Source organism: Neopelma chrysocephalum, unplaced genomic scaffold, assembly GCF_003984885.1.
Source record: "Neopelma chrysocephalum unplaced genomic scaffold, ASM398488v2 Primary Assembly neopelma1_42, whole genome shotgun sequence".
In the NCBI taxonomy this organism is placed as follows: domain Eukaryota; kingdom Metazoa; phylum Chordata; class Aves; order Passeriformes; family Pipridae; genus Neopelma; species Neopelma chrysocephalum.
In genome coordinates this window covers 15,452,117-15,471,782 of record NW_020897700.1, presented here as the reverse complement: position 1 = coordinate 15,471,782, position 19,666 = coordinate 15,452,117, and the positions used below count along the sequence as shown (strand labels likewise).

The window sequence follows — 19,666 nt, the reverse complement described above, 5'->3', positions numbered from 1 at the left end:
GTAACATAGGTGATGATATGCAGTACTGCTATGCTTATGAAATTCTGCAGTTTTTCATCCACAACTTCATACAGTCAGTGCCATGGCAAGATGATGTTGTGGTCTTTGATGATTTTTATATCATCACATTCTCAAGAATCCAGCTTTTTTAAAAGAGTGCAACATTGACCCTACGTGATTCTTTCTTCCTTCATATTAATTTAAGAGAATGAGTATGTTGTTCCAGTAGTTTCATTGTCTCTCTGTCATTTATTTCTCATTGCTCACCATCATTGATCAGCTAGACTGATTAAATGGAATTAGAGATTCATAAATAGTTACTGTCTCCAACTGCTGTCTGGTACAATAAAGATTAAAGAGATCAGCTTTAAAAGCTGCCAGTTGATTCAGTTCAAGTGGTGTGACAAGTGCTCAGACAGCACAGAGGTGTCTTTATCTTTTGCCAACACACCTGGGGTCAAACCCATAATATTGCAAATTAATTTACTTCATAGATTTTTTTTTTTTGTTTCCCTTACTCTTTTTCTCAATGCAATTATTGAAGTGATCAGAATCTTGTAGCTTAATTGGATGAATCTGTGTGCTTGACATGACACTCAACCTAGCAAATCCTAATGACACTCTATAAGTGTGCACTGCTGCTGTTATTTTAAGACTTGTGTTAATTCTAATTTTCCTTGGCATGTAAAGAAACATTCAATTAATTTCTTTATTTTTTCTGTGAGGTAATTGAAATCTATCAAGTAACCTGTATAACGGAATTACCATAGTCCTCTGGCTGCTTATTTTTTTGGAGGAAGCCAGCATTAAAAAAATAATTTCCAGTGTATTGAGGCTTAGATGTACAGTGTTAGACAACCTAGAGGAATGCTATGTAAAAGATTAGGGTTAATTTTTTTCTTCTGTAAAGAAACATCTTTCACATGTGTCAGATGAGGTATTCTCAGTCAGTAAATATATTTGATAATGCACAACTTTTCTTGTTTTTCACTACTGTAATAGTAAAATGCCAAATTATTTTGTCAAACACCCAAAAATCTATCTGATTTATGAAATACCACTAACAGCTTTCGGAAGTGATCTGAAACATCTCCACTTTCAAGAAACAATCATCTTCTCGGTATTTTTAATTGTATTTGATACTTTGGTTAATTAAGTATTTATTTACCATATTTTCTTATTTATGAATTGTCTCAATAGCTTAGTGTTTTGTATCGGCCATTTTGTTATTCTGCTTTTAGTACACAACTGTTGCCTGACCTTTTCCAAGATACAGTGCAGAACCTTAAAAATCTGGACCCTCTTTTGTTCTAAAAGAAGTAAAAAGGACAGGAAGAAATAGACTGTAGTTAAATTCTTGCTTTATTCTTTTGCCCTGGTTATGAATAGTGTCAATAAAAGCAAAGCAGGAGACATCACAGAGGGTACTATTTAGATTTTTTTTTTTAATCCCCAAAGTATCCTGTGCAATAATTTTATTGAATATATATGGAAATTTTTAAGCCACCAAATATGTTTTTGCTAGCTGAAGTATGTAGTGTATATGAATTCAATAATGTAAGCATGTTAAAACTATTGAAAATGTGTTAAATATTCTACAACTTACAGTCTCAATACCCTTGATTTTTTTAAGCCATAAATAATGATTAATGTTCTTTAGTTCTGCATTGCAATTTTTCTCTAAAGGGTTTCCACACAGTGGTAAACATGAAGACTCTGCAGAAGTGTTTAGACTATTTTAAACAAAAGGATTCATTCTGCCTTTTCATAATTATATTGGTTATCCTACCTTTATTCTTATCAATCTCTTGCACTGCAATCATGTGTTGTATTCAGATCATAAAGACTTTTAATTACAAATTAAATTCCAGGATTTCAACAAATGCGTTTAAATCTGTTCAGTCTCCAAGGTGTATTTTGCAGGATTATAGGTGAATGGAAAACTAAATAGGTTAAAATTGGTTGTGTAGTAGAGCTTGGAGGGTTGTGGTAAAACTGTGATTGAAAGTGCAGTATCACAGGGGCTTATCCTGCAACCTGTCCTTTTTAACATCATTATCAGTGACCCATGAAGAGGTGAGAGTTCATGCTCTCATCAACTTTGAAGATGACATCAAGTGGGGAAGGGAGGGCAGATGATCGCCTCAGTAGTAGAGCTGCCACCCAGAAGGCCCCAGGCAGGCTGGAGGAACTGACCAACAGGGTCCGTATGAAGTTCAACAAGGGCAAACGCAGAGCCCTGCACCTAAGAAGGAAGCGCAAGATAGGTCAGGCACTGCTGGCTTGGGAGAAGCTCTGTGGAGAAGGCCGTGGGGCAGTGAGCTGGGCAGAAACCAACCATGGGCCCTGGCAATAAAGGCAACCAAAAGCATCCAGGACTGTGTGAACAGAAGCATAGCTGGTGACTCAAGGGAAGGGATCATCCACCTTTACTCACTGCTTGCTAGATTACAGACTGACCCTGCATCCAGTTATGGCCCCCCAGTACAAGAAAGATAATAATAACCTGGAAGGACTTAAGCACAGGGCTGCCAAGATGCCCAGCATCTTGGAGCACTTGCCCTATGAAGAAAGGCTGAAGTTCCAGCGTTTGCTTAGTTGGAGAAGATGTGGCTTCAGGGGGACCCAGCAGTAGCCCCTAGTTCCTACAGGGAGGGCAAAAGGAAGGGGGAGCCAGGCTCTTCATGGTGGTCCTTGATTGGAGAACACAAGGCAACCGACATAAGTTGAAGAAAGAGAGAATCAGAATGGGTATAAGTAGAAAATATTTTACAGCATAGACAGCCAAGTATCAGAGCAGGTTGTTCAGAGGGGTTGCGCTGTCTCCATCATTGGGGGTTTTCAAGACCCGACTAGATAAAGACTTCAGCAACCCTGGTCTGACTTCATATCTGATCCTGCTTTGAGCAGAAAGATGAAGTGGAGACCTTAAGAGGTCCCTTCCAACCCTAATCATGCAAGAATCAGTGAATTTTTATCCATATTTAGTAGTCTGTAATGTGACTTTTCACAGATTGCATACGTTTTATGCATTTCTATTTTTAAAACAACCCTTAGGCATTGCAGTGCATTTTATCTCTGTACATGTTAAGGTAGGTATAGCATAATTACCATACTGATGACCTTGGCATAAGTAGAAAGTCCTAACCCATTAAATTCACCTAATATGGTGATGGTGACACACTTTCACAGAATGCCAATTACTTTATCTGATTGATTCTTGAGTTTTCTACCATGACTTGTAGACTGCCAAGGCAAATGCCACATCTTAGTCCTTACTTCAAAGTGTTGAATATTGTGTGAGTATTGTGTGGTCACTGCAATATAAAAAGACATTAAGCTATAGAGGGTGTCCAAAGGAGGGCCACAAGGAAGGTGAAGGGCCTTGAGGGGAAGCCATATGAGAAGCGGCTGAGGTCACTTGGTCTGTTCAGCCTGGAGGAGACTGAGGGGAGACCTAACTGCAGTCTACAACTTCCATTGATCTCTGCAGTGACCCAAGGGAATGGCCTGAAGTTGCATCAGGGAAGTTCAGGTTGGGTATTAGAAAGAGGTTCTTCACCCAGAGGGTGGTTGGGCACTAGAACAGGCTCCCCAGGGAAGTGATCCAAGCCTGACAGAGTTCAAGAAGCATTTTGATGATCCACTCAGGAACATGGTGTGACTCTTGGGGATGGTCCTGTGCAGGATTAAATGCTGGACTTCATGATCCTTGTGGATCCCTTCCGACTCAGCACATTCTGCGATTCTGTGAAAGAAAGATAAGGAACAGAGTTTTCTACAAGATATGAAGTCTCAGACCTATAGCAGCAAATTGGAAATTCTATACTGGGGATAGAAGGTCTTCAAAGGCTTTTTGAATTAATGAACTTTTCTGAGAATGAGGAGTTACTGTAAGTTCTACAACCTTTGGCTCAAAGTACAGTGTGTACTTCAGCATTCTCTCTCTAATTTGATGGGACAGTAAATAACATGGTGTAGGAGATTTGAAAAAACCCCAACAAAACAAAAAAAAAAGATCCAAAAGCTTCTTAAGAATGCAGACACATTTCTCTCCAGGGTCAGTATGAGTGAATGAAAGGGTATATGAACTGTGGTAATATCCTTATTGTACAAGAGAAGCATATTCAAATAGTTGAGTGACTAGTGAAAGATAAAAACCTGTGTAAAAATGATAGTAAAAATATTCATAGTACTTTGATTATGTTTACATATTCACCCATAACTGTAATATATATTCTGCAGGTATACAGTCTGAAAAATATGTTAAAGCAAAACCGTGTCAGGTGCAAAGGTGAAACTCACTGTGCAATCATGAGACGAAATGGTTTAGCTGCTCTAAATTTTTATTTTAACTTTTTTTATCACCTATGCTGTATTTTTACGGCACATCTCAAGGTAGTTTTCCCATTGCTATTATAATAATATTATAATAATATTTCTATATAATATTGTAATTATTAATTTTGTGTTAATACTGTTTATATTCAGTGAGGGAAATACACAGAGCAATACACAAGTGTTCTTTATTTCCTTTTACTGTGATGTGGAAGAGTAGTCTAAGACTGCAACATTGATGATGGCACAGAATTATAGCAGGGAGTCTAAATTGCCATTGTTTTTATTTACCTTGAAATGAGCTATTAAGGGAAGATACTTTAAGAAATAAATTAAACATGGTATTGCATAACTCTAGCTGAAGTACTGAGCATAATTGAGAGCTTCGACCTAAAAAGTTGTTTCATGCCTATCCTTGGAACTATCTAAAGCAGAAAGAAAAGAGTTAGCTCATATTGAGGGTAGGAGTGCTTGAGAAGCAGTTGAGATAGCAAAGAATGATTGTCATGTGAACAATAATTTTTCCCAACAGTAATTTCCTCTAGCAACTCTGCTAAACTGTTGTAGTAATATTTTCCTTTATAAAGTAACTTGTGTGGCATTTTTAATTTTAAGATAATAATTTTTTTGGTATATATATCCTTGGTTTTAACTATTACTGCAAAAACAGTATATGCTTACTAAGAACAGATATTGTAAGCTAAAATGCTGTGGTTCTACTTCTCCAATACCTATATTTTAAAATTTTATTAGACATTGACAAAATTCAATGAAGAAGACTAACCAAGACAGACTAACCAGCCAGCTAACCAAAATGAAAACTCTATTTGCCACCACAAAACCTGAAAAGAGGGAACAAGCAAATGTTGCCTGTAGAATTTAATCTGCTATCAGTATTGCTTCTGCAGCTGCTCTTCCTTTATTGCCCAAGGAGGCATCCTATCCTGAAGAATAGGATCATTCTCCACACTAGCATTGACCTCCTCAAGGACCAAATATGTACTGCCATGTAAATGTTGCATCAGAAGCATGTTTTCATAGAAAGCAGGAGAAGGGAAAGAGTGGAGGTGCTCTGGTCAATACAATTCCATTCCACCTGAAAGACTGCAGAATTCACAGAGCAGAGAGGGGAAATCAGGCTTGTATTTGGTAATATAGTGCTTTGCTTGCTTGAAATATTTAAGATCTTCAGAGGTGCCAGAGAATAAGCTTATGAAACCTGAAATTGTGTTCCATTTCATAGGATTTTCTTTATTCTCCTTTCTTTCCTTTTGCTACCATAGTCAGCAGACCTCTTTTTCTAAGGAAAAAGGAGGTATCTCAGAAAAATGCTGACGGTATGAATGCTTAAAAGGGCATCTCTGTTCCATAAGTTTACATTGGAAATTTTATCATGGAAGTGCAGTGGAACAGGAATCAAACAGGAGAGCAGTTGCAAAGTAGGTTTTTGGGTTTTTTTGGGTTACGTTGGTTTTTTCTTGTGAAAATGTAACTTTCTGTGACTGAGGATCCTATTACAAAAAACAGGAGTGTGAGAAAGAAAACAGGAGTGTAAGAAAACAGTTCACAGATATCCAGAGTATTCAACCTCCTAATATCCTGCTATTGCAAATGATATTGTATATTACCCATAGCCAAAGAAACAAAAAATAAAAGGGATTGCACAGTGGCATCACAAGATTCTGCATCGCACTCAGGATATCTTCCTTCTGTATTTTCAACTTCATTCTAAGTGAGTCTTTTAAGGACTCATATTATTTTACTTGCATTGTTTCTGCACCTTTTATAGGTGGATATCATGAAGTATGGTGATGTTTCAGATAAAAATAAAGCAAACTTATCAGAACTGAGTGACCGAGAGACTAGTAAGTGCTGTTAAGGTACAAAGCAGAAGTAAGGCACAGAAGAAAGCTTGCCTTTCCTTATTCTTTCTGCTTCCTTCTGCATGCCTCTTCAGTGTGCTGGTGCAAGAAAGCAGTGATGATGAATGGGTGAGATAGTACTTGCAGTCAATTTTATTTTTATTGATTCTTTAGAAGAAAAGAAGTTCCTGTATCATTCTGTAACAGGCTGTCAGAACAGTGACTATTCTGTTGATCATAGCTAGCATCTTTTAAGAATACCTTGAATAATAATAAAAAACCCCATTCATGTGTCCCTTATTAGGTATTTTGAATAATAAGTTGTTCTTGAACAAGGTCTGGATTTGTGAGACTGCTAAAATTGCATTGCGCGTTATTCTGCTGAATCTTTATATGGTATTTTCTGAAGTTTTAACTGAATTTGCTATGTGGTTTGTAGAGATATGTATGAAAACATTTGTCTTTCTTTGTGTTTTAATTACAGGTGCTGTTCTTATGTGGGTCGAAGGGGAAATGGTCCTCAGGCTATATCTATTGGCAAGAACTGTGATAAATTTGGCATAGTTGTCCATGAATTGGGTCATGTGATAGGTTTTTGGCATGAACATACACGACCAGACCGTGATGACCATGTTACCATCATTAGAGAAAACATCCAGCCTGGTGAGATATTCTGATAAGCATTTTGGAAAAAGAAAATTGTCTGCTTATTTTTTGGTGTTTCCTTAATCTGCTCAACTCTGTTAAAACTGAATGCTGAATAGAAATGAGCCTTTTTGCCTCTATTCCTCTTAGCTTGTCTGATCTCAAGTTGATTCACAAATAAAATACTACAGTTAAAATATAATATTTTCCAAAGGTCTGGCCAAGTAGCAAGCTGTTAAATAGAAGACTAGAAGGAGCAAATTAATAATCATGCTCAAAAACTTCGAAGGAAATCACTGTTCTTAAGGCCCTTTAAAAGTCATGTTTCTGTGCTTGAGAAAGGGCATTTCTTGTGTAGTGTTTGCAGAGTGATAAGTAAAAATATGTAACTTTTAGCTGCCCAAGAGGGTTAGATTTGGGATGTAAGGACTTTGAGTCTGTGACAGATAGGCACAGTTCCTGCAGTTCACACATTACTCACCTCAGTCTCTAAAGCTTGCAGCTTTAGTCAGTGACCTTGGTGTTGTTGAGACAAAGCATCTGAGGAACCTGAGAATTTTAAACTGTGGCTGTCATCTCTGTCACTCTGCTTGTTGTACCCTCACTTGTGTCGGGTAGGCAAAATGAGAGGGAATTAGGCATGTTTTATTTGCAATGTTCATAAATGTGTATGGTTTCTGAGAAACACTGATTTTGACTTACAGGAATTCTCTACTCAAAAAGGAGTGAAATCAGAAATTGTACAATTATAGCTTGGAGTATTTGTCTGTTCCTATAGAAAATATTTTAAAACAAAATAGATTTGTGATGTAATGGAATATATGAATTAATTTGAGATGCCACTTCATCTAGGACTTCAAAGAAAACTGTAAGCTGATACACACTCCCATAAATCTCTGAAGTCCTGAAAGGGCATGCACATTTGAGCCTTCTTTCTGTTCTCTCTGTGTCGTTGACTTGTGTAGATGCCATAAGTGCTCTTCCCCTTTTCTTTTTCTGTGATAGTGAAAATCAGCTGGAGTGCCGTCCTCAGCCTCCTGCTCTCCCTTTCAGTTGTCTCTCTAGTTTCTGACTGAAATCACTTCTTGTGGTGTTGCTTGAGCTCGAGGATCACTAAATGGGATCAGGAAGTCATGACCATCGGGACAGTTGGGTTTTTTTATATTATGCAAAATATATTGGTTAATGATATTAATGTCACTCCAGTTTGTTTTTGCAAGACTCCAATGGGAATATGAACTGGAATTAGAGATGCTTTGTATCTCTAATACACTGATGAAGACAAAGAACTTATGCTCTGTAATTGTGAACTCAGTATAATTCTTTTGTTCCTCTTCTGCTTTTGTTAAATTACAACAGCTGGCTCTCAAAAATTTGACTTTGTGTATTGTCTGTATTATATGGAGGCTCAGAGAGTAGCCTTTGCTGAAGCAGTCTCCAGTATTCAGTAGTTTAGTACTGGATTTAGTATCTAATTAGACCCTTAGTATCCAGTCTAATGAGTCTACAGTGAGGAGGGTTCTTCTGGAGTCTTTGCTGTCAAAACAATTTTATTTGGGAATTAAGAATCAAACCAGCATTTTGTATAGATTCTACATGAAGCGCAAAACGGTGTGTGGGACCTTTATATGCTGGTTGAATGAGATTAGTCTTTCTAAATGCCAAATATAGCAATTTGATGTGTATTTCAGAAGACGTCTGCCCTCTCGATGAAGAGGGCATAATAAAGTCACACAGTTACTCCCAAATGTCAAATGTTTATGAATATCAGTGAGTAATTAGGTTAGGGTGTTTGTTGTTTTTCTTTTCCTGTTTGTTTTTTATCTTTACAGAAGATATTAAAGAATCTCCAATTATCAATCATTTGTAGGTCAGGAATATAACTTTTTGAAGATGGAGCCTGGAGAGGTGAACTCCCTTGGGGAACCATATGACTTTGACAGCATTATGCACTATGCCAGGAACACCTTCTCAAGGTTGGAGTCTCAGGTTATACCTTTTGACTTTTAATTCTATTCCTCTCTGTGAATGCTAAGAACTATCCTTTCTGAAGTATTTTGAAATCGCTTAAAAGGTCCCTTGCGATATAGTATTCCTACAGCAGACAAAGGACAGCTTGTTTATTTTAAGTCAAAATAATTTAATTATTTTTTAAAACACTTTTTTGTTCAGTTTCAAAGCTGCCTATTCATCCTGCTTCAGTTCTTTAGATTTTCAGACAAGATAATCTGAAAACATCACTTTACATAATACTCACTTTCTTTCTGCGTCCACAAATTTAGAAAGATCAAGTGAGTGACATGGTTAGGAATGTTCATAGTAACATGATCTGTTCTCAAAAAGAGACATTTTCTTTGATGCATATTGTTTCATAACTATGGATTATGCAGTTAGAATACATTGTGGTATTCAGACATCTACCACACAAGCCACAACAAGGACTGCAGTCCACCATTTCTAACAAAGGCTGCAGCCTCTTTTCTGTTGTTTGTACATATTGTTACTGTCATCAAAACCTTTCAATTAAGAGTTCTGCTTGTTTTGCTTTGTCCTGTTCCAGGCTGATCTGTTCTCAACTCCACAGTAACTCGTGGGGCTCTCCCTGAAATGCTGTAGGGTTCTGGGGAGCTGTACAACGAACTGTTCCCATAGGCAGCCCTACTCGAGAATAAGTGAGGAAGTCTTTCACCCAGTCTCTTATGATATTTCATACCAGTTACAGCTCAGTTAATTATTCTCTAAAAATATCAGATTAACATAAAATTAAAAGAAACCTACAATAACACACAACAAAAATGCTAGTGTGAAAAGTTACGTACTAGGTGGGTTTTTTTTATTTTTTCAATTCATGCATTTTAAGGCAAAAAATACTAGACATTCTTGACACTGAAATAAACTGAAGACTGCCAGAAAACTCCCAAGTCTTTGCAAATTTGTTAGGCTTGTTCTCCTTAGTATAAATCATATTGAAAAAAAAAATCCAACAAAAGGCTGTATTACTCAGCATACACATAATTCACCCCTTGGAAGAGCATGGGGATGAGCCATATGAGGTAAATATTAGCCACATTGCTTAATCCAGTTACACATACCATTACCTTAAGGAATAGATTAGAAGAACCTATATAAAATAGAGTAATTTAACAAGATGGAACTCCCCAGAGTCCTCGGGCAATGAAAACATCAAGGTACTTTGATTTGTTGGCCCTAATCTCACCACTTTTCAAGCTGGCAAAAACTGATAGTGCCATGAGTAGGCATATCCTTCCCCAAGGTACAAGAGGTTGTTACTTCATACTTTTTAAAAGCAGCCAGCAAACCCTTGAGGTCAGATATTGATTTATACTAATTCATCTTTGAAGCATGAGTCATGCACAGTGTGGCATATTGCCAGCTGTTTGTTAGGCATTGCTCACATGGATAAGTGGTAGAAATCACAAAACATCATAAAGTACACAATGATTTTGTTTATGTACTGTTACCTTATTCAAATGCTAAGGCATTTAAGAGAGGATTGTTTTCACAGTTTTACAAAGTATGAAGAACATCAGTTTCAGGTTGTACTGAAATTTAGTGAAAAAAAAATCATAATTTATAGATGCAAACACTTTCTAATGTGCCTTATTTCTAGAAACTGATTAATGCCTTAAATAGTTTATTTCACTGATTAGGGTAACATCCTGAGATGATTTTTTCTTTGCAAAATTTCTAGTGATGTCACACAAAATCTGACTGGATAAAGAGAGTAGTATGTGTCTGCAATACTCAAAATGCTTCATTTACTATAATTTAAAAATATGTATGTATTTATAAATGGTATTCTTAACTACAAAGGTCCTTACTGTTCACTCATTTTTGGACTTATTTTATGTCTAAAAGTACAAGTTTTACTTTTCAATAGAAGTCCTACAAGTATAAAAGAGAGTATAAAAGAATTAAAGAATAAGAGAACATAGAAACATATTCTTCTATTAAATTCTATTGTATGGGATTTGAGGGCTTTTCAAATTCTGTAGCATGATAACAGAATGCAGTTTTATCCCTTACTCTTCTAAAATTTATTTTAACTACCAAAATATTTCAGATCATGTTTAAAAACTGGGAAATTCTGAATAAAACTGCACATTTTTAACAAGTGTGCTTCTTTATAATGCCTTGTCATTTAGGGTTAATGTTATTAAAATCACATATGGTAAGCTGATATATTTTATTGTAAAGCAGATAGAGGTTGGTGAATAAGCATTTCTGTTTCAAAAGCAGCAACAGCAGCTAGAGTTAGATCTGTTATAACACTAGGCAGAAGAATGATTGCAAGTGTGCCTGACTTTACCTGCTCTTACATATGTAAGTTAGACTTTAAGACTTCCCATAAAAACTTTGTTGGAAATAGGAACTTTGTGATTAAGCATTTTGTGATAGAGACTAATTTATGTATCTTTATGTAATTTTATAATTATTTTATTCAGTATAGCAAGAACTAAACAGCAGTGTCTTTTGCCTGTGTAGTTTTAATAGTAGTAAGAGATTTTCCTCCTCTTGTCTAGCAGAAACATAAAAGCTGATATGTTAATTGATGTGCTGAAAGAATATTCTTTTTTGGTAACTTTGCAGAAAGTTCTCCAACCTGAAGAATTTTATGACACGTTTTCTGTATTTAAAGTTCTGCATTTTACCTTCCTACTTATGCCAAATGTAAAAACTAGATTTAAAGCAGCATTATACATTCATGAAACACAGTTTTATGACAGAAACCTGATAGGGGGTTTTGGGGTCTATTTTTATTTTTATTTTTTTTAGGGGCATGTTTCTGGATACCATTCTCCCTTCCCGTGATGACAATGGTATACGACCTGCCATTGGCCAGCGTACTCGTCTAAGTAAAGGAGATATTGCACAGGCAAGAAAGCTGTATAGATGTCCAGGTATTGCACCACAAACAAACAAAAACCACATACTAGCAACTGTTTGACTTGTTGTTCAAGGGGAATGATAAATTTTTTGAGTCAGCTGCTCAGTAGTCTGTTTCCGTTTTGGCAATGGATGTAGGCTGATCAAGAATCAAGTCATAAAGAAATCTTATAGATAAGGTTTCTTGACTTGAAAGCACCTAAGGACAGACAAGCTGTATGAAACAACACTTTATTCCATGATACTTCAATCAGTTTTCCTTAGCTGTTCAATAACTAGGAAAAAAAAAAGGAGATATGTTTAATATCACTTCTGGTTTGTATACTGACTGGAGTCCTTTATTTGAATTTAAGTAGAGTGCAGAGGAGCAAAATGAATTATTGCAATCAAACCCTTTATATTTTTTTTTAAATTTGACAAATAGCAAACTAGGACAAGTAAGTTGTAAACTCTTTTATGAATGAACTGGTTAGATCTTAGTACAAAATTTCTACAGTTTTAACAGATACATTTAGTTATTTTATTATCTTCTGCCTAATTCTAGCATCCTATAATTTTAATGCATATTAATTTTTTATCTCAAAATACTGTTATGGTAGGGTTGCTGTCTGTCTCAGAGACATCAGCAGCAAGCCTGGAGTAACCCAGAATCAACCTTGGATTCATGTTGTTCTCTAGTCCTTATTCTTCACTAAGTGCTGCCAGAGTGATGGAAATCTCAAAGCAAATGGTTTTAATTTCCTTTCTCTAGTTATGGCTGATACCACTGTTAAACGCTGGTATCAACCAAAGAAGTTCAAAAGTACCACGTCTCAGCCAGAATTTGCCAGCAAGATCCTTGTGAGAGGCTAGACATACCAGCTCTGTGCCGCATAGGTTTTACAGCTCTACTGCTCCTCATCGGAATTAATGAACTCTCAGTAACAGTTTTGAGTTAGATATAAGGCTACTTTTAACCGACTGATCAATACAGAAGGACTAAAGAAAGGGATCAGAACTAAAGTAAAGTAAATTTGTATCAGCAGCAGTGGAATCTACTGAAGATCTGGGGATTCTGATTCTGATGTGCATTTGATGTACACTTTACAGCTGAAATACGCCTTTGTGCTGTAAGTATGCTGAACCATAGTCTTCTATATACTGAGAACATGCACAGAACTTCTGGGCCCACTAGAGGAGAAACCATTCTAATATATTGTCTTCAACAACTGCTCCTTTGGGAACAATTTTTGCTCTTTCCTTTTGGTACAGAGAGTGTTTTAATAATAATGACACTCTTGGCAGTGTTATTTCTAATGAAAGTATACAGAGAGCGACAATTTCATAAACAGAGAATACATATATATTTTGATAAAAGAAAAATTTTTGAGAAAAAAGTAGTCTATAGAAGTAAAACCATTGTGAGAGTACCTAGTATCTTACGATCATATTGACTTAAGAAAGAAAAAAAAAGTTACTGCAGCCTTGGCTGTTTAGTATGTATATAATACTCTAACATGGACTTTCAGTCAACTGTAAAAGATGCAATGTGCTTTCTGAGCTAATGCTCAAATGGTTCTTCAGAAAAAATATGCTTTTGTAATGTAATGAAAACATGTACTGATGAGTTATTTTTCAATGTCTTGAAAGTCTTGTTGAAAGTTAGTTTCACAGTATTGTAAAACCACGGTTGTGCAGCAGCAGCGTGCACTTTAAAAGAAAGCTATTTTTTGCAGCACCAGTGAACACGGGTCAAATGGATAATAAAAATGAATGATGGGTGAAGGATCGTGCTCCTTTTCTGGCACTTAGCTTCGGCAAACTTTGGGATAAAAGACATTGGTTTTCCATCCTTAGTTAGATGAGCCATGCCATATAAGAAAGTGAGTTTTAAGAGAGAAAAAAAGGCAGAAGGTTTTTCTACAAATGTTAAATAGCATACTATTTAAAATGCTACCTTTTCAGTTAATATTTTTAATAGAAACTGCGTAGCTGAATAACACAAACTTAAACATCTAATAGAGAAAGCAAGTCTATGAAAGTTGCATAGTACTTGTATTCTAATAAATTTTCCAGCAAATACTGAGACTAAAAATTCAGACAGACATAAAGCTTTTGATTTTATGTAAAAAATCATGTGATCATTGTAGTATATAGCAATAAAATCCCTGACACTGTGTTGCTTTTGGAGGTATGTTTTATTTCCTTTTTCAGACAAAAGATAATAATCATTCATTAATAATATCTGCATTGTTTAATGTGTTCATTTGTGTTGCTTTAAATGTAATGCAATGAAAATACAGAAAAGGATAACTTAATCAGTATTTTTCAGAGATGCACACTTCTATGATAAAGGATTTTGTGGTATTGTGCATGTTTTGTTTGGAGTTCTAATTATTCCTGCAAATAGTTTCTGGTCCAAGGCGTTTTCTAGGGCCCACGAATATGAAGTTGAGCTCAGGGCTACTGGTAAATAGAAATGATCCTCACAGCAGTGAGGCACCTGAGCCTTCCAGGGTCTTTTAACTAGTCAAGATATTCAGGATCATTATTCAGGAAAGGGTTTAGTGACCAAGAAGTTTTGAGATTGGGGAAGCCAAGGCATGAGATTTGATAACTGGCCTTTTAGCAGATTAGTGCCAGGACTCAAAAAACTAGGAACAGATATTTCGGTTTGTTTTTACCTTTTTCTTAGGATTTTTGTCAAAGGAAGGCATAGTTTCTAATAGGGATCTGTTACATTTTCATACCAAATTATATTGTTACACAATGGAATAATAAGGAGAAAAAAAGCAAGTAATTTGAGAGTCATTCCTCTAAAAATCTTATTTTGAATTTTGAGTGTCTTGGCATTGGAGGACAGAACTTGGATTTCAAGGCTGGATGTATTACAGTGGAGTCTAATGGAGTGAAAGAATGTGTTTCTTCTGGTGTAGCTACGAAAATTTCAACACAGGTCTGCCTTTATAGATTTATATAGAAATTGTAGTTGATTTAAAATTCATATGTAGTTTTATAGGAGCAGGAGAATAAGAAAGGCAAATGATGGACAAGGATACTCTTATGCAGAAAAAGAGGACAAAAAGTGAGTAGAGTGGGACTGAGTAACATATGGAAAAGAAGTCTGACATTGGTGGGAGAAGGCTCTTTAGAGGAAGAGAAGGTGGATGGATGAAGTTCAGCAAATTTACAAATTGCCTGGGTCTCTGACAGTGTGTGCAGAAGAAAGCAGATGAAGGATACCTAACTTGTCTCTTTTTTTGTGCTGTTCTCACTGTTCCTCAGTCTTAACTTGCTACCAGCTCTCTCGACTTTCAAAAGTCAGCTTTTATTTGCTGTATAAGGAAGATTAAGGTTTTTAGGTTAAGACCATTTCCCTATGACTTTAAAGGGAATCAAGTCAGTAGTAAGACACTGAGTTGTAGTAAACTGATTTAAGTTTTTGATTTAACAAGTACACAATCAGCAGTAGATATTTTTAGGGCTCTGTGGAAGCTTTATATGCCATATATGTATAGTTGTACAGACTTGTGTCTAAGTAGAAAGTGTTGAAGATCTTATTTCTCTTTGGAAAAAGGTAAGTTTAATTGGCCATATATGAGAGTATGTATTTGCTAGCGTTATGTACAGAGGAATCAGAATTGGTTCCCCAAATGTCCTGGAGGATCTGGGCTTCGTCATTTACAGATTTCACTGTAATCCGTGATGGAACTTGATTGTGTGTGTAGGCCAGCCCAGAGAGATGTTATACACAGGCTGTGTAATTAAACACTGCTGCAGACTTCACTGGTGCAAATTACTTTGTTTAAGCATGTAATCTACCTGCTGCCTGCAGTCTTTACAAGGAGAAGTAAAAATACTTTCCTTACCACAGAAACTCTTATCAGAAATCTAACTTTCTCAAGCTGTAAAATAGAGAGAAGATCAGCTTTTTAGGTTAGTCTGTGTGTGGGAAGAATTCAAGTGGCATTTATGCAAGTGGTCTAGCCTAATAAAATGGATATAAGGCATGACATCTGAAAGGGGGGAAAAAGCATCAGAGAAAGGATTGGCAATGGTGATGATTAACAAAGGAATAAAAATGTACAAATGCTTTATAAAGCAGAGCTGTATAAGATTGAAGTTGTAATTGATATCTTCTGATGTGAAATATACTAAGATTAGTTTTTAGGAAATTTAAATAAGTGGCCCTTACCACTCATTTTCCTTCCACATTTCTTTCCTAGAGTGGATTTTATTACTAGTGGACTGTTACAGTAAAAAGTTTATAATATTCCATTTTATAAGCTTAATGAATACTACAATTGCTACAGTCCAGATACAAAGAAAACCTTTTTATTCTCTAGTGATAGAATTTTAACTGTTTCAATTACCATTGACCAATTACAGAGAAATGTGCTTTTCAATAAGAAATTAAAAAATATTGCCCTGTCTACAGCAGCTCTGCAAGCCAGACTGGAACTCAGATCCCATAGATAATTAATTCAACTGTTGATTGGTATAAGCTGTTCTTGTTATACTTCCCTTGAGTAATCAGAAATTTTAAATAAAAAAATAAATATGGCAGAACACATAAAGCTTGAATGTATTTTATAAATTCTAATTGTGTTTATTCGCAGTAGAAGTTATGTATTCAAAATTTTTCTTATGCTTCTGTTAAATTTAGCCATATTTCTGAAAATTTTGATTTGATAGAGACCTCCCAGGCATTTAATATGGATATAAGGTAAAATATTGTATTAAATAGTTTTGTTCTATAACACATGAGGGAAAAGAATGTTCCATAAGTCCTTTTGCAACTTAAAAGCCATAGTTCTAAGTTAAATACATCTGTATATGGAGCATGGAGTGTTCCTAATATTCTGGAGAAAACAATCCTGCACTCTGTATAAGAAAGAAAAATTCTGAAACATGTAAAGCGATTATGCTTAATTCATTCATGTTTTCTCTTTTATACAGGGTAGTTTAGAGACTTCAATAAAGTAAGAGGTCTTCCTCCTGTCTTAGTAATTGCAGGACTGCATTTGAATAGATGTCTCACACACTTCATAGCATTTTGTTTGGTTACATACTTCACGTTACCTGGGTGTGTGCATTGCATGACTTCATGGTCAATATTTAAGAATTGAAGTTACAGTTAATTGAAAAAATTTCAATGTGAGCAGAAAAGATCAGACAAGCAGCATTCTCCATTGCTCAATGTGTCATCTGCTCAAGGCTTGCTTAGTGGTGTTGGTGAAATATATAAAGCCAGAGCAAAGAGAAATTGTACTAAAGCTTGAAATATGATTGTATGCCTTGTGAGAGTATGTTGATGCAGACTTCATGAAGCCATGCACGGGGGGGGAAGAACAGAGAGGGCTCTAAAAGGGGTGAGGCTTTCTTTTACTCCTCTATGAGACAATGATTTTACTCATGGCTTTCTCCAAGGTGCTCTACGTATGCACTGTAAGCTATGACGTAATTCACTAGCACTGGGGAAACCCAGTACAGGGCTCTGCAATTTATTTAAGTTTGCATTCATCACTGTGTTAAAAATGAATTGTAGTTAATTACAAATATAGCCTTTTTACTGAAAAGGCTTTGTTCAGAGATGTCATTTGCTGTGGCTGCCTGGAAAAGAATATTTTTTTTGCTATTTCATCCCTAAAGGACAGAGTAATGGTGGGTTTAGTCATTACATTTTTGGAGGCCTGTGCCAGTCTTCTCTTTCTTTCCTCATCATGATAACCGTTTGAGCATCAGAGAGCATTTTAATGCCTTGAATATAATTTACGCCTGATATTACAGTGTAGTTGTCAGATTACATCTTAGATGCATTTTAATAAGACAGCCTTTACAGCTGTGTTGTCTATCTTTGTCATAAAAAAATCCCTTCCTTTGTCCCCTTTTATTTAAAGATTTTCCAGATCATTTATAATTCATTGATATTTTGATGACACAGTTGTTCACCTGCTGGTAATGGTAGCACTGTCATTTGAAAGCACTGCAGATCTGGTTATGCTGTCAGTCATGGGATAATATTCTTGAATTCATATCTTGTATCACACCTGCAAAATTAGTGGGTGAAACAATTTGCTTAAGGTCAAAAAAGATGACTGACTGAGGTGTGACACTGTACCAAAATCTGTTTTAATGGTGGAGAATGGCAGGACCTTCCGATGTTATATTTTAGTGTGAAGAGACTTTATTAACCAGTCCAACAGCAACTAGCAGCATGATTGATGGGTGAGAGATGGGTGCTAAAAGCTTCAACAATAAAGAATATAAAAGCGCTTTGGTATTTTAGGACTTTATATTTGCTTTGCTTTTAATACTCATGTATCTACAAATCACTCCTGTAAGAGACTTTGTTGAATATAGGATTTAGTTTTCTATACCAACATAAATGAGTGAGTTTAGGTCAGATCAGTCTCTCATGTGAGTAAAGTACTAAATTAAACGAAACCACTGACAAAATTTCAGTGTGGTGCCAATCATGCTGTGCCAGCATTTGTTTTAGTTCCTAAAGGATATGTCTATGTCCAACTTTTTTTTTATTACCAAAGTAGTTATAGGTACAATGTTACAGCATTGTTGATTGACAGCAATGATATTTTTGAGACCGCTGTAATTTTGTTTATATCAGCAGACAACACACAAGTGAAATAGTTCATGGAATAAAAATATCCTGTGTAAAATGGAATGAATGTCAGACTGGCTTAAAATCATTACTTTGAATAAATTGTAAACTAACTGGTTTGTTTTCCATTCTGCATCTGCAGTGAATTAAATGTATTCTAAGTAGATATTGGAAAGATGCTTTTTTGTCTGTTAGGCACATTATATTTTATTTTCTTTACTGTAATTTGTTTCTTTCAGCCTGTGGAGAAACACTGCAAGAATCTACAGGCAATTTTTCTTCTCCTGGATTTCCAAATGGTTATCCTTCCTACACACACTGCATATGGAGAATCTCTGTGACACCAGGAGAGAAGGTATTTTAACATTTCTTTAGTTAACACAGATACTGTTTTCAAAGTAAAATATTACATTTCTTTAGCTTTTCATTAAGTTTAAATTATGAATAATAATTGAAAATAATGGTATGTCATAAAAAACGGGACCATCGACTATGTACTATTGACTTGAGTTTCATCTGTGGCATTATAGCCACATCATCTATTGGATGGATGTCCTTGTGAGATGAAGATATGATTTCAATCTGCTATATGTTTGCATGATGAAATCCCTTCAAAACTGACTCCTAGTTCAGTTTGTGGTTTGGTGTAAAATGGAAGAGGTGGTTCAGGCTACTGAATGGTTGTTTTTCCAGCATGGGCTCAGGCAAACTGGTTGAGCTGTGTGGGGCTGATAGCTGGACTATAACTAAGGAAGCTTAGTGTGTTAAATAAGACGTTTCTAAAATGAAACAGTAATAACATGAAGTAAAGAAAGTGTCATTGTAGGTGTTCCCTGGTATTGGTTCTAGTGCATATGGTTCTACTTTCTGGGGATCAGTTTTACAGGAAAAAAAAGTGGGGAAAAGAATGGGCTTGGGGAGAGAAGTGTGCTGTCCTAGTGAAAGCAAAAGCTGTTGTTCTTGTGTACACTTTCAAAATGTGCTAGCTGAATCTTGTTTTAAATTACTGGCTCAAATATCAGGCTGCTTCAAAATAAATTAGGATAAAGGGAATGATGAAAAGTTTCAGCTGAGACAAGTTATGCAGGAAAAAAAAGGTGTAACTTTCATTACATGAAACAGTGGCTGATATTAAGCAGTCAAATACTATAGACTAAAATATAGACTCTAAAGAACAAATATAGAATCTAACATGAGACTGAAAATTCCAAAGTGGAAACCTATCATTTGCCCCCAGATATTTCAGTCAATTTTTCAGTGGTCTTCCACTATATATATATATATATATATATATATATATATATATATATAT

At 35.7% G+C, this 19,666-nt stretch overlaps 1 protein-coding gene across 1 annotated transcript in view; it reads left to right on the top strand.

Moving 5' to 3' along the window:
• TLL1 (tolloid like 1) overlaps positions 1-19,666 on the top strand; it is a 132,278-nt gene that overhangs the window by 70,790 nt on the left and 41,822 nt on the right. Inside the window, exons 6-9 of the mRNA XM_027676769.1 lie at positions 6,685-6,863; positions 8,716-8,821; positions 11,643-11,767; positions 18,594-18,709. Of these exons, the coding sequence (XP_027532570.1) occupies positions 6,685-6,863; positions 8,716-8,821; positions 11,643-11,767; positions 18,594-18,709 (526 nt within the window). The remainder of the gene's footprint in view (positions 1-6,684; positions 6,864-8,715; positions 8,822-11,642; positions 11,768-18,593; positions 18,710-19,666) is intronic.